We start from the raw sequence: 15,022 nt of genomic DNA, 5'->3' as shown, positions 1-15,022 counted from the left end.
TTTTCAATATTTTTTAATTGCAGGAAACTGTGATTATAAATATTGTATTTATAATAATATTATCTCGTAAGACATTATATTATTATGTTATTGAATATTTATATGTTCGCAGAATTAAACTGGCATGGAGTGTGTTTGGACGCCTGAATAGTATCTTCAAAGGTGACTTCCCATTATGTATTAAGCGAACAATGAGTGCTACTAGTGCTCACTTATACGTTTTAAAGGTCGACTCTTAATGTAGAGAAAATATGAACAGCGCAATATGGCATAAAAATGTGCATGTTGGGCATAATGCGGAAAGACTACAAAAAATAGATAAATGGTCGCTAAGCAGATTAAATGACAATGTCGTTCGGAGAGTGGACAACCGCTGGATAAATGCTGTCATACGGTGATACCCAATAGGCACTAACGTTCACATGGACGCCATAAAACCCGCCGGATAGACGGACTCATAAAGTTCGGTGGATGTACGTAGTAGCGAAGAACTACGGACCGAGAAAATTGGAGAGAGCTAGGGTTAGCCTTCATCCAGAGTAGATAGACCCCGCCTGATAATTATTATCATGAAATTAGAGGAAAATTAACAATATTAGATACCTGACCGATTGTTTATTCCTAAAATTTACTAAAATAGCGAACATAATTGTGTTACTATTGCAGATACAAATGTTTTAAACTCGAAATGGTCGTCATATTTATAAATAAAATAAGCAGGTAGATTGTAGATAAACCACTGAAATACTGAAAAGAGAATGGTCATTTTTGGAATCAGTTTAATCCCAGGAAGACATGATATTCTGGTTTCATAACATCACGTCTACTTTAAATCATAATAATTATTAACACACCTAAAAAAAACATAACATTGTTTAGTAATATATTTTGACAAATAATACTAAAAAACTATGTGTATCTTTGAAATAGATTTTATTAAGAAATTAATAAATCAATATCTCTTTTTGTCTCGTTTTATACACACTCGTGAAACAATACACCTTTGCTATATATGAGTGAACTAATTAATGTCTGCTGCTTAACTTGATTTCCATGTGTTATCAGATGACTCATTGTGGCACATTTAAACAACCCTCGAACACCCGGTACCCCATAATATGTAATGCTAGGGCCTAGGCCATGTATTGTTACGATTTTCTATTAAGTTTTTTCAAGGTGACTGCGAAAGAAATGGAAAGAAAATTGGTCAATTTTGTATAACTCACTCTAGGACTATTTTCCATAACTTCCTTACTTACCAAAGTGAATGTTGAGAAATCTTTTGTGTGCCGAATAATGGTATAAACAACATATTGCCTAGTCTTTACATTTCTATGATTGTGAAATGCCATTAATCTTTGACGAATCGCGTGATATAACCAACCTTTTCATAACATTACTTACTTCCTGTCAATATCGAGCTTGCTTCCATTTCGATGAAAACAAACACATAAATAAAATTATTGGGAAGCTCCGTCTTTGGGAATGTAAAAGAATGATACATAATATATCTACATATTTTTAATTCGTTTAATAATATCAAAGGGTAAAATCACTCACTTATATATACATTCATAAATATTTCTGTGGCTGTTTTGATTTTGGAGAGATAATTGAAAATTTTAAAAGCAGTAAAATACGTAAGTACTTCTTTCTTAGTTCAAATAAGTTTTATATCATATAGGTACTTAACGTTTTTCGTCATTTATTAGTATGAAATATTTTTATTTTAATATAACATGGTTTCATAAAAAATAAGACATTTACGGACAATAATTAACATAAAATAAATATGGAAATAAGTCAAACGATTGTATTTTATAAGCGTAATTTACGTATTAAAATATATTATATTAAATGCCAAGAATTATGGCAGGATTATTACAGAACTCCGATGACTCCGCACGAGACCCTGGATCCGGCGTTACCGGTCTTCTTTGAGTCAGGGTGTGAGGTTCTTCCAAGGTCGTCGATGGCGGAGTGGAGGACCACGGCGCGGCCGATGATATTGTTGGGGCCAGAGAGGGAGATCAGCCTATCGACGATGTGTATTCTTGCGATACGATCTCCTTCGAATTGGATGTTTCCTAAATCACCGACGTGACGTTCACGGTCCTCGGGAGCTCCGTGCTGTTGCTGCAAATTTAAATTATTTTGTTTTATTTATCTGCAGTGAAAAGACAATAATATTTGTTTGTTGTTTGTTTTCATACCTTCTGAAGTATGTGCATAAATTCATAATATTTTTATGTGTGCGAAAGGAAAAGGCAGATATATGTAACATTTCAGAATAACCGCCTATAGTCAACTCTATAGCTGGTACCTACAGCTTAATGACAATCGCAGACTCGCGGACCCAACCAGATTCAACAATCGTCGTGAGCAATCATCAACTTCAAATTTAATATCAATTACACCGAACGATTTAGAAATTTTAATTTAGATTGATTTGATTGTTTCATATTATACACTTAGTTGCTAGCGTTAACAATAATTATAAGTAAATCAAAAAATATCTATTTGTCAGTTTGGTGGCACCACTAAACAGCCTTCGCTTATAATATATGTTGTTACTTTAAATGCCAATGGAAACTATTATATATGACATTTAGACAAGATAGGATATTATTTTTGTTTTGTATTACGACTATCATTGTCTATTAAAATAATAAGTAAAGTTAGGCAACCTTCGTTATGTAAACATCAAATTTGTGTTTTGTGTCAAACGAAACACACGACACGCCACGAGCGACCATACTCAGAAGCTCAAGGTTAATTCGGATATTTTCGTACTTTCTCGGTATTCTTCGACACGACTGTCCGGTGAATTGTGCCCAAAAGTTATGACTCCAGGAAACGACTAAAAAGTGACTTTACTTTACACGATCGGCCTGAGAATCTACCCATGTAATTTGACCATTATATTATTATGATTTCCTATGTTGCTGTGTGAAATGTAGTTGTTCGGCGGCATGATTCTACTCGGATTTCTCTCCCATAACATAGCACGATTCATTTGGTATATTTAAATCATTCTTTTCAGACTCTCACTTTTCATTTTGCACACGAGATATTATAAATGAACTTTTCGATAACGTTGAATTGGTATGTAGTGTTTTGTATAATAAAATCTTTGCAGATATAGACATTTTTTTACAAAAAGATAAATAGCAGAAAGTCTAAAGAATATATTGGGAGTGCAATATAATTCTGATTTTTTTTTAAAATTAAATATTTAATAAAAAAAATATGTACAATATGTACAATAAATTACGTGTAAATCTAGGTACTAGTGTAGCTGTAAAAATACGACATTAATGTTTAGAATAAAACAAAGTGAATTGTAATTTAACATAATACATTCATTTAACCGTCATTTACATCATTTATTTAATAGAATTTCCAGGACCCCGTATTAGAAATTTAATAAGTCTTTCATGATTTCAAAAGATAAATACCTACATAGAATATATAACTAATTACTTGTACAAAATATCTACAGTTTCTCGTATTAATTACACTTCAATTAATTTCATAAATACTGACATAACAGCACCTAACTCGATGCTATGTAAATTGTAAACTATATTCGGTAGGTACTGCATGGTACTGAAATATAATTAATACTACTAATAATTTCAGTTTATACCGACTGATACAGTCCGAAAAAGAATCGACTATAATAAATTGCCCGAGGTCATTTTGGATGACATTGACCAATCAAACAGTGTTACGCAATTTCGACGATTAGTCACTCGTCAATCATTGTTTGCCTATTAACACAGACAACACTCACCTATTTCATTTTAATTATATACGAATGGTTAGATTTGATGTAACGGTTACTGGCATGATTGTATTTATTTTGTAATTAAACTGATAGCGCTAAATTAAAAAAAATGTTGGTGTTATGTATAGATTGCATAATATTAGATAAAAATACCAAGTGGAATTACCACCTTTCAACATTCTCGGATGTAGCGTACTTCTGCAACATAACTTATTACTAGGAAATTCGATTTATCCACTCCCGAAATCTCTTCAATTCGATTTGAGCATTTATATAGAAATTTATATTTTCAGAGATACATCAAAATAATTAAAATCGTGTTTCCTATCCGACACTATACTTCTTTATATCGTTCCGTCAATCTCTCACAAAATAATTATAATATCGTTTAATACATTCTATGTATCTTCCTGTAGGCATCTGTCAAACTATTATGAGAGCATCCTACTATTTATTTTCTTTCACGGCCCGATTAAAATTAATGATTCCTATATTTGCGTCAGTTTATTTTTCAAATTTACAATTCGCGTTTACGTGTTTGTCTCGCCTTACCCATTTTATTACGTAGATATTCTCCTACACCTTTCCATGTGTTTTCTCTCGTGCGTTACAAACAGATAATTAGATAAATCAAGACAAATGCTTAATGTATAATTGAATATTGGAAAAGGTCATGATGAAATAAACATGAATTAAGTAAAAAGGCAACTTTTCGGTAGAGATACGAGATGAACATTATTTTGTAACACAAATTTTTCTTTCGACAATCGCGTATTTCACGATAATTATTTCTGTGACTTCATTAATTAAATCTTTTAAATGATAGAGTTCTGATAATTATAATAATACTTCGAACATGTCCGATCCTAATAAGATCATAATATGGGCCTACACCTACACAGAGTGTAGGTTAGTTTTTGGAGTTATCAATTATCAATAAGTATTAATGTTTCTCTATGCTTCTCTGTATATATGTACACCAGTGGCGAAGGCTCCATACTAAGCGATTATTTAAAGCCTACCTTCTAAGAAAACTATATCTTCAAGTATTTATTTCAAATTGCAATAAAAAAATATATAGAAAATTTTAAAATATTAAGAGTCATCTATTGTGTGAATTTGAATGTAGACTATGTAAATTAGCCAAGTTTAGAATCAAACAAAAAATTACAAGCGAGTAACGACATCTGTTATTTTTCTTTGAATGACGATTGTCGTTTATTGACTTCATAATCGAAAATTGTTTTCTATACCTTTTATGACTCATCTCTTCGAGCAAGTCTACAAATGTTATCACGTCTTGGAAGCGTTCGAGTGACCGCCTTCCAACTCTTTTTGCAAAGTTTATTGTCTATGCCTGCCGCTTTAAATAATAATAAATAAATAAGATGATTTAAAAAAATAATGTCTATTGGGTTCAATCAGATATAATTATTAATTGATTTTAAAAATAACAAATAATTGTATCTCGTGATAATTATTTAGATTAGTTCAGTCATAGACAAACATAATTTATATCGTTTTAATTCAGTCAGATTGTTGTTCAAAACATAGTGGTATAGTTTTATTTTGTGAGACAATTCTGTGATTTATTGTATTCTGAATGTGGATAGATTATCTTTTTTTGTACCCTAAGTCATTCGTCAGTGCTTCAAATACAAATTATTTGTAAAAATGTCTAGTTTTCCAACTGAAATTGGTCATTGCTGTAGTACAGATCAAATTTTAAAAATATCATTTTCAAGTTTGACGTTTATCCAAAAATCAGAAATTATCAAAGCTGGAAGATCAACCGTTCATTTAAATTTGCATACAGCAAAAAAAACTTATGTTAGACATTTCCACAACAATTTATATGACAAATATTCGTTTTTGACTGGCAGTTGTCAATTAAATAAACTATATTGTTGGCCATGTATGCTATTTGCCACAGATAAGTCTGCGTGGAATTATTCTGGTGTAAGTGATTTAAATAATTTGACAAATTCAGTGGTAAAACATGTGACTACAGAAAAACATTTACATTCAATCGTAAATCTGGAATCTTTTGGTAAAACTAGAATCGAATTTGCCGTTGATAAACAACAAAAGGCAATTGCTAGAGTACACAATGAGAAAGTTGACAGAAACCTTAATATAATGCGTAGATTGATAGATACAACATTTTTTTTGGGTAAACAAGAATTATCTTTTCGAGCACACGATGAAAGTGAATCATCAAATAATCGTGGAAATTTCATAGAATCTCTTCAATTTTTATCATCTTACGATTCTGTAATTGAAGGACATTTTAATTCATTAAAATCTTCGTGCGCCTTTTCTGGATTATCAGGTGAGATTTAGAATGATTTAATTTCGTCAATATCATCCGTAATTATTTCAGAAATTAAGGCTGAAATTGCAGAAGCTAGTTTTGTTTCTATAATGATAGATGAAACACCAGATATTAGTCGCCGTGAACAGTTAACAACCATTTTGCGATACGTTTCAAATAATTCTGTAGAAGAACGATTTTTTGGTTATGTAGACGTAAGTTCAGAGAGAACTGCCATTGTTTTGAGTTCACATGTATTCTCCATATTAGAAAAGTTTAATTGTAGTGAAAAATTGGTAGCGCAAAGTTATGATGGGGCTGCAGTAATGTCTTCAGAATTAAACGGAGTTCAATCAAAAGTTCGAGAAAAATGTTCTATGGCCATATTTGTACCGTGCCATGCTCATATTTTAAATTTAGTTTTATCTAGATCCGTTGAAAATGTTGCGGAATGTAAAAAATTTTTTGGACACATTAATAAATTAGTGAGTTTTTTTAATACATCTACAAAGAGAAGTGCATTGCTCAATGAAATAATGGATCGCCGTCTTCCAAGTGTTGCATCGACCAGGTGGCACTACCACTCTCGTATACTTAATGTAATACATGACAATAGATCTGATTTCATAACGACATTCGAGACAATACAGAATAATTCTTCTAAATGGGATGAAGATTCTTTAACCTTTGCAGATGCTTATGATAGTAAATTTAAAGAATTTGAATTTAACTTTTACTTAGGAATATTCTCCGAAATCTATGCCCGAACGGATATTTTATTTAAAATTATTCAAAGTAGAACTGTAAACATTTCTTATTCCATTAAAAAAATTAACGAATTTAAAAAATGGTTAGAGACCGACTTCCAAAATAGTTTTAGTAATTTATATAATAAATATAAAAACCTCTGTGAACCACCAAAAAAACGTCGCAGAAATGAATTAAATGATGAGCAATATTTTAAAATCATTTTTAAGGAGGTTTGCGATAACATTTTAATGCAAATGAACGATAGATTTGTTTCATTTGAAAAATTAAATTTTTTAGAAATACTTGAACCGACGCTATTTAAATCGTTTAAACGAAAATTTCCAGATAAACTATTTGAATCCCTGAAAAACAGTTATTCTGGTATTTTTGATTCAAGTCAATTGAAAAACGAACTTAAAGTCATTTATTCTTTACCAGAATTTCAAGATTCAAATTTAAGAGAGTTGTTCGAATATTTTAAAAACAAAAAATGTCTAGTGGAAGCTTTCTCACAGACTTATAAACTAGTCAAATTATTTTTAACGCTACCGACCACGACAGCGACGGCAGAAAGGAGTTTTTCTACTCTAAAACGTGTCCACACATATTGTCGAAATACTCAAAATCAAACTAGATTATCGAATCTTTCAATTATAGCTATTGAAAAAGAATTATTAATTAAATTAAAACGTGGGCAAACATTTTATGATGATGTTTTAAAAAAATTTCTGCAGAAAAACAGACGAATTGACTTAGAGTACAAATGATCATATAGTAAGCCTTTATATTAATTATCTACTGAAATATCTTGAAGTGTTTTGAATGGCAAAATGACAACAACGGCTTTTTTCAAAGCCACCAATGATATATTTTTGGGCGTATGTTACGTGTATGAATGTTTATGAAAATACATATTTTAAACTCATCGCTCGCATCGGTGAGCTATTGAAATTTCAACGATTCAGTGTGGCGTTGTCATTAGTGTGCACATATTATTATTCATCAGTACTAATATCGTAAGTATTATCTTCTTATTTCCTGTAAGTATACCTTACAAGTGTGCTATTTTTCTCTGATCTCTACAGCTTACCTCTTCCCAAAAGTCACCCTTCGCCACTGATGTACACTGCTTAACAGTTATGTAATAGAAACGTGAACAATATTAATGTATAAAATATTATTTACTAAATTTTAGGAAATACGTCACAAGGTTACGTACCTAGTCACGTACGTATTATTTTGTGTGGATTGGTTTCTGATCGTTTACAAATGAAATTAGCCGGGATTTACATATTTTATTATGTAGGTATTTAGATTGTGATCGGAAACGAACATTTTGACGGGTTGAATGACCCCTGTCAACGAACTTTACCGAGAAAAATGAATAATATATATAACAAAATCAATAATCCATCAATCATAAAATGTATATATAAACGCTTTACGGTATTTTAAAAGATTTTCGGGTGTTTGGAATTATTTATTTATACTTACAATTTGTTGCCATGACAAAAAGATATTTAGAAAATGTTCATGATAGTTATATAATTAGAATTAGATCTACATGTTTGGTGACTTTTTAGTCGCAATTATTTCAAGACGTTCCTAAAGGCCTAATTACACCAGCAGAGTCGCAAACACAACCAGATTCAACGATCGTCGTGAACAATGGTCGACTTTAAATACCAATTACATTAACGAGTCAGCTACCAACTCGATCATGTTGATGCTTGATCGGATTGGTTAATAAGTTAACAAAAAAAAAATCTATTGGTCAATTTGGCGGCAACACTAAACAGTCTTCTCTCATTATGCATTATTTGCTGATTGTATTTACTAGGATATTATTATTGTCTGTTAAAATAATGAATAACGTCAAGTATTCATTTCATAATTTAATGGAAGCTCGAGATTAATTCGGATATTTTCGTATGTTCTCGTTAATTTTCGCCCAAAAATAAGAATTGTTCCAATTCGGTCACGACTCCAGGGAGCTACTCAAAAATGACTTTTCACGATTGGGAGCGATCGTGGCAGACGGTTGGCCTGAGGACATGTCGAAGTATTTCAGCTTAAAGCAGTGGACTGACTCGATTTGACAAAATTATATAATCGACAACACGGCACGTTCGGATTTCGTTCCGAATCCATCAAAATATTAATTACATATTATTATGACAACTTTTCCTTTGTACAGGCACCTTAAATACTACGAATCATAAAATATAAGTCTATTTCCACAGTTAATAAAATAACTTAACTATAGAATGGATATCGTTTAATTTAGAAAAAAATATATATACTTAATATATATATATATCAGTATAATGATTAATAACATCATACATATTTGAACGTGGTAAAAAGTGAAAAGATGAATTTAAAATATTTAAATGAATGTTATTATCGCGCATTCAAAGAGATTATAACATACCTGTGGCCTTGTAGCCTAGTAAGTGAGGCCTTTTTGATGAATGCAATTTTTTTCCTCTCCATTTTTTTATAAGTCAGTTAGTATTTGGACTGTTACAAAATAATGTATAATATTTAACTGATGTTTACAGCGGCCTTCTAAAATTAAAAGGTTTCTCACTACACCTACTATATTTAAAATTACGATTTTAGTATACATGAATTGGTAATTGCAGAAAAGATAATATTCGTCTTCGTTTTCTTGTTCTTAAGATTTTGCGAGAAAGTTAAATTTGATTGGCAAACAGTGCTCACAGCAAAAGTGTGATCTTTACTAGCCATAAATCTGCGATGCGGAATAACTTGCAGCTAAGTTAATCATAAGCTTTAAGGCTATACTTCAGCTGAGGCATGGTCTAAAAAGATCGTGGCTAGACGATGCGCGGATTGTGCAAATGACGCGTGCCGAACGAAATATAATTTGTCATAAAAATCCAACATGCGTCCATTTAATATTGTGTTTATTGTTATATTACTAATAATAATAGTATATTCATTGAATGATTTCTTTTTTAAGTCATCTTTACACGATTTAAGAATATTTTCATCCGACGCCACGACAAAACAAATCGACGTCCAGACACTTCGACTTTCGGTCCCCGATTGGCGACTAGTGAGAAATTTCGTTGCACCTACTGTTGAAAATTATTAGCGTTTCACTGAAGTACCCTCTTAATAACATTTTAACCTTCATATCTATGTTAGGTTAGGTTGGGTTCATAGAAGATGGGTTTCTTTAACATGTTCGGATACAATCCAAAACACAACACGTAGTGTCGAATGGCCCCGGTATGTTATGTTTTTCTTTCTTTATTATTTATTTATCAGAGAACTTCTGTCAAGTAAATTCAAAAGGCGGTACGGTACAATCATTATTCATTTTAAAAATCAATATTCACTTCGTGCAAAGTAGAGTAAGACAATGATCATTACGTGTTACATTATTTTATTGTTGTCATATTGCTCTAATACAGGGGGGGGCAAACTGCGGCCGCGGGCCGCATGTGGCCCGCCGGGTATTTTTTTGCGGCCCGCCATCATTAATTGTACTTCTGATTACGAATAACTTTTTTTTATATATTTTTTAAAAAATATTGACAATAGATTAAAATTTGAAGAATTTCTTGTTTCGTAAATGTATTATCTCAGTACGTCTTCCTTGCGTCTCGTCTCATACTATGTAACCACTATTTTCTACGTTGAACATCGATTTCAATACATATTGATAGTGTGCCAACAGAGCTACAACTTGAGATTATTGATCTGCAGTGTGACACTGATTTAAGAGAATTGCATCGTCGTGAAGAAATCTCCAAATTTTACAATGCCCTTAATTCAGACAATTTCGACCAACTTAAAGATTATGCAAGAAAAATGTTCGTTATTTTTGGATCAACCTATATATGTGAACAAACATTTTCGATCATGAACCTCAATAAAAATTCTTTACGATCAAATATCTCCGATGCCCATTTAGAAGCAGCTTTGAGAATATCAACTACAAAATTAACACATGAATTTAAAAAAATGTTAAAAAAGGTACATCAGTTTCATTCTTCTCATTATTTTTTTGTAATGTTTATTTTTCGTGATAATAAATAGTGTATATCTAAAAATGGTATTTTACTTGCGGCCCGCCGCTCATTTATAATTCTTGAATTTGGCCCTCCATCCAAAAAGTTTGCCCCCCCCTGCTCTAATATATGAAATATCATTAAAACACATTGTCTCATTGCTTTCACGTAATAAATTACTCATCAGTATAGTCATAACACTCATAACATAATATGGTAAAATACTGTTCTATTTTTTCTGTCTACTCCTACACATTGTTTTATGTGTGATTTTATCAATTCTGTCATAAAATGATCAATTATCATTGTTTCCTTGACCTGAATCTCTAGGAAAAACTGCCTGCCTATGTTAATTTTGAAAGTAAGGTGCGACTGAACAAGTTAATAGCCGGAAAAGCTACATTCAGCCCGTAATTTTGGAAGCTTTTCCAAAAAATAACAACGTTGAAACTAGGACGTTTTGAAATAATATATTTTAATACAAGGTGCAAGTTTTTCCGTCTAACATTTAACTACAGAAATATAGTAAAGTAGGTATTTTATTATACCTATGCGTATTTGTCAAACTACTAATATACTCGTACTTAAATGCGTACCTACATATGGGTGGTTCACAATAATAATTATGGATCAAGACCAATTTTCATAAAATTCGATTTTCTTGTTTTAGTTACTAGATAAAACAGATTTCTATATTATGTGTTAATATCACAATCGCAGCTCTACAATTTTCCGCATAAATGTGCAATACTAGTATTGATAAGACATCGCATTGAATATGAATCATGTTCATTTTGACGGTTCCTTCAGCAGTATAAAGAGGTATTAGCTAACATTTATTTGCTAATATTAATAAGGACTGAATATACTTTATGTTTCGATTATTTATTTAAATTGAGCCATGCACTATCAAAATATGGCAAGTATATGCAGTGAAAACATTCCTGAATTTTACAAAAGAAGTTTTAACTTTAGGTCAAAATATCTCAGGAACCATTTTGATGGACTTGATCGATAATTGTTGTGAAACATCCATATCACGAAAGTATAATTTTATACTAATTACTATAATGTCAAATGAAAATGTAATACATATAATGAATTAATCTAAATTTAAAACTCCATATTATATCAATGTATTATTACTTTATTTGATAATAAATATTTTACGAGCACTGCACTGGTTAGTATGATTTTTTATACTAATTATAACAAATTTCATCGTCAAATCGCTCTAATGGATACACATTAGTCATTCTCATTACATTACAGTGTGTAATACATACCTCTTCTGTGGCTCTATCTTATATAACATTATGTTGTATCAAGGACCAATCATTGATTAATGATTACATTGATTACACATAAAAAACGCTGTTTAAATATACGTATATGACTCTTTAATATATCGCATTTTAGCTGCAGGCGACCTTTTCAGTCGTATAATAGGCTTGCTGGTTATTTGGTTAAGATTTTTGACAGAAGTTTATTCTACCAGATGCGATAGTATTAGATTATAGTGTGTATACACGCGCCCTGGTAAATATTTCCGCCAATTATTATCATAGTAACAATATACAGTAACAATATACAGTAACAAACTATTCTTTAGAGTGGACAAAGGGGGACTACAACATTAAGTATGTCAGAATAGCCCGTTTACAACACGCGTGGATTTACTGCTGGCAGTACATATAATTGTCACGACCATAACAATAAAATGCAAATATACGCACTAATTACTGTCGTGCATGCATGGATCAAAAAAGTTTAGCGGCTTGTGAATTTTCACGCGGCATGTGCGTAAATGCGGTAGAACAATCGTCGTGAACCTGCCGGAAAAAATACAAATTACACCGCGAAGCACACAAATATGTACCCAACAACAACAAACGCGTCTCGTTGGCAGTTGTAAAATGAGAACGGTGCGACAATCGGCATTTTTGTGTGTAAGGGCTTGCACAGACAGAGCGCGGTCAGGCGGTCTGCGTTCCGCGTTCGGAGTTCGGCGTTCTTTGTACTGTATGGACTTCATACTGTATGGGTACACAGCCGGCGGTCAGACTGCGCCGGTCAATTGGAACGCTAGAGTTCTGGAGTTCTATGCCCGGAATTACAAAGAACGCCGTACCTCCCGTCCAGTCCCGTCATAGGAATTTGAGCAGTCACACAACATAGAGCGAAACCACACGGGGGAGTGAGTACGCAACAGCGGTGCTTTCTCACTTCTACTCGCAGTCGGAATATAGCGGTCTCGCTTATGCAGCGCTTGTGTCAGTACAACGTTTGTAAACAAATGGAACGCTTATTGTTGACCGCCACCTGTCTGCTGTCCCTGAACGTTAGCGGTCAACGGTCGGTTGAACGCAGAACTCCGACCGCTCTCTGTCTGCGCAAGCCCTAAACCGTTATATTTACACGCTATTGCTGGCAGTAAATCCATATACGTGTAAAGGTGCTATAATATTATAATTAATTATATTAGCTGCTGACTAGATAATGACTTTTTAATTACCACCTTTAAAATGCACGTTAATTACATCGATCGGCCGCCTGGTCATTACGCGCCAGGTGCGTCTTCAGCGTCCAAAGTATTAACGACTGTGGCTCCCTCATAAGAGTCATTCATAACATAATATTAATAACTAAGTAAAGCTCGTCTACAGTAAGCTCTCTTGTTTTCCTTATTGCACGCATCTACTATAAACGTCTTTAAATAATAAAGGTGACCTAATTAATACATGTATGATTTGAATGTATCGCTATTTTAGTTTTATCAAACTTAAAACGATTATATATTATGTAAGAAATGTTATTTAGAGAAGTGATAAATTAATTATTTATCGTTACGCAGTTAAACAGCGCATACATAGATAATATTGTATTACGACTTTTTGTCGCATTTATACGTGAAAAAAATTTATTGACAAACCAATGCATGTGCATCGCCGTTGTGAAAGCTCAACTAGAAATATTGCGACATCGAATGAAAGTGTAAGCGAAGATCCAAACACGTTAAGGTCGTCACCGTCGCGTAATTGAACAACAATGTAACAAATTTTAACGAAACCACCGCATTTCTACACCTATAAGGCGGCCATAGACGGACAGTTTTCGTAGCAGTTTGCACATGGCACAGACAATAACTGTTCAATAACTGTACGTTAGTGGACACACCACAGATCAGTTTAACTACCCCATTTAAATCTGTCGAACTGTCAACAGACGTGCCCATATACGTACAGTTATTGTCTGTGGCAGATCAAGTGTCAAAAACTATGGAGGTTATGTTCGCCGAGATCATACACAGGGGTACCATGTGTTAAATTAGTTTTAAGTAGGGTATACTTGAACGAACGATTGATCTACGAATATTTTTACTTTGTTAGATTTATTATGATTACAATTTATTGTTTGTGTAAATATATGTCCAGATTCTTTTATTTTGAATAAATTATTCATAGTATACTAATTGTTGTTTTAATAAAATTTAATTAAGATAAAATACATATGTATTGTTTTATTTAAATCAGGGTTATATACATTAAATTTATGTAATATGTTTTATTCAATCACCAAAACAATTTACTTATTGGTTTTGAATAATATAATATATTAATTTGGTACAGACATATTAACAACACACAATAAATATTGTTTGCGGTACCTAGTTGACACTTCACAATATTCGTAATTATATAATATGAGTAGCAAAAGAATACGCAACAAAAATAATATACTTCTTATCGAACGAACTTAGAAAATTATGACAGAACTGTCAAAATTTGCCGCCAAATCGCGCCAGCTACTCCTACTTTACGACACAGCTAGCTAACGTCACCCGAAAACTTTCGGTGAGTTGAAATTCCAACAGTATTACAAAAACACGGGAGTGGGAGGTCGCTGGCAGTTTGAACATGGCACACATCTGAAAGGTCGAAAAGTGTCCGTCTATGGGCGCAGCAGATTATCTACCAAAGATAACTGTATGGTTATTAACTGGCATGTTCAACCTGTTACGAGAACTGTCCGTCTGTGGCCGGCAATTAGATTGATTCATTTAAAGAGCTCGAAATGAAAAAAATTACGAACCGGAGCGCTCAATAATTTTCCGAAAATATT

At 32.5% G+C, this 15,022-nt stretch overlaps 1 protein-coding gene across 10 annotated transcripts in view; it reads right to left on the bottom strand.

Moving 5' to 3' along the window:
* The window catches only part of LOC147064815 (superoxide dismutase [Cu-Zn]-like), a 71,180-nt gene that overhangs the window by 5,729 nt on the left and 50,429 nt on the right, over positions 1 to 15,022 (bottom strand). For 5 of the 10 annotated variants that reach the window (XM_085958093.1, XM_085958099.1, XM_085958100.1 and 2 more), the window contains one exon: positions 924 to 2,136. In XM_085958093.1, the coding sequence (XP_085814219.1) occupies positions 1,882 to 2,136 (255 nt within the window). In that variant the 3' untranslated portion in view covers positions 924 to 1,881. Of the gene's footprint in view, positions 1 to 770; positions 2,137 to 15,022 lie in introns of those variants that run through there. The other 5 variants (XM_085958096.1, XM_085958097.1, XM_085958095.1 and 2 more) reach the window with 3 other exon arrangements.

The sequence above is a fragment of the Rhyacophila brunnea genome, unplaced genomic scaffold (genome assembly GCF_057557595.1).
Source record: "Rhyacophila brunnea isolate RB1 unplaced genomic scaffold, BYU_Rbru_1.0 scaffold_7, whole genome shotgun sequence".
Classification (NCBI taxonomy): domain Eukaryota; kingdom Metazoa; phylum Arthropoda; class Insecta; order Trichoptera; family Rhyacophilidae; genus Rhyacophila; species Rhyacophila brunnea.
This window is presented reverse-complemented; position numbering and strand designations above follow the sequence as displayed.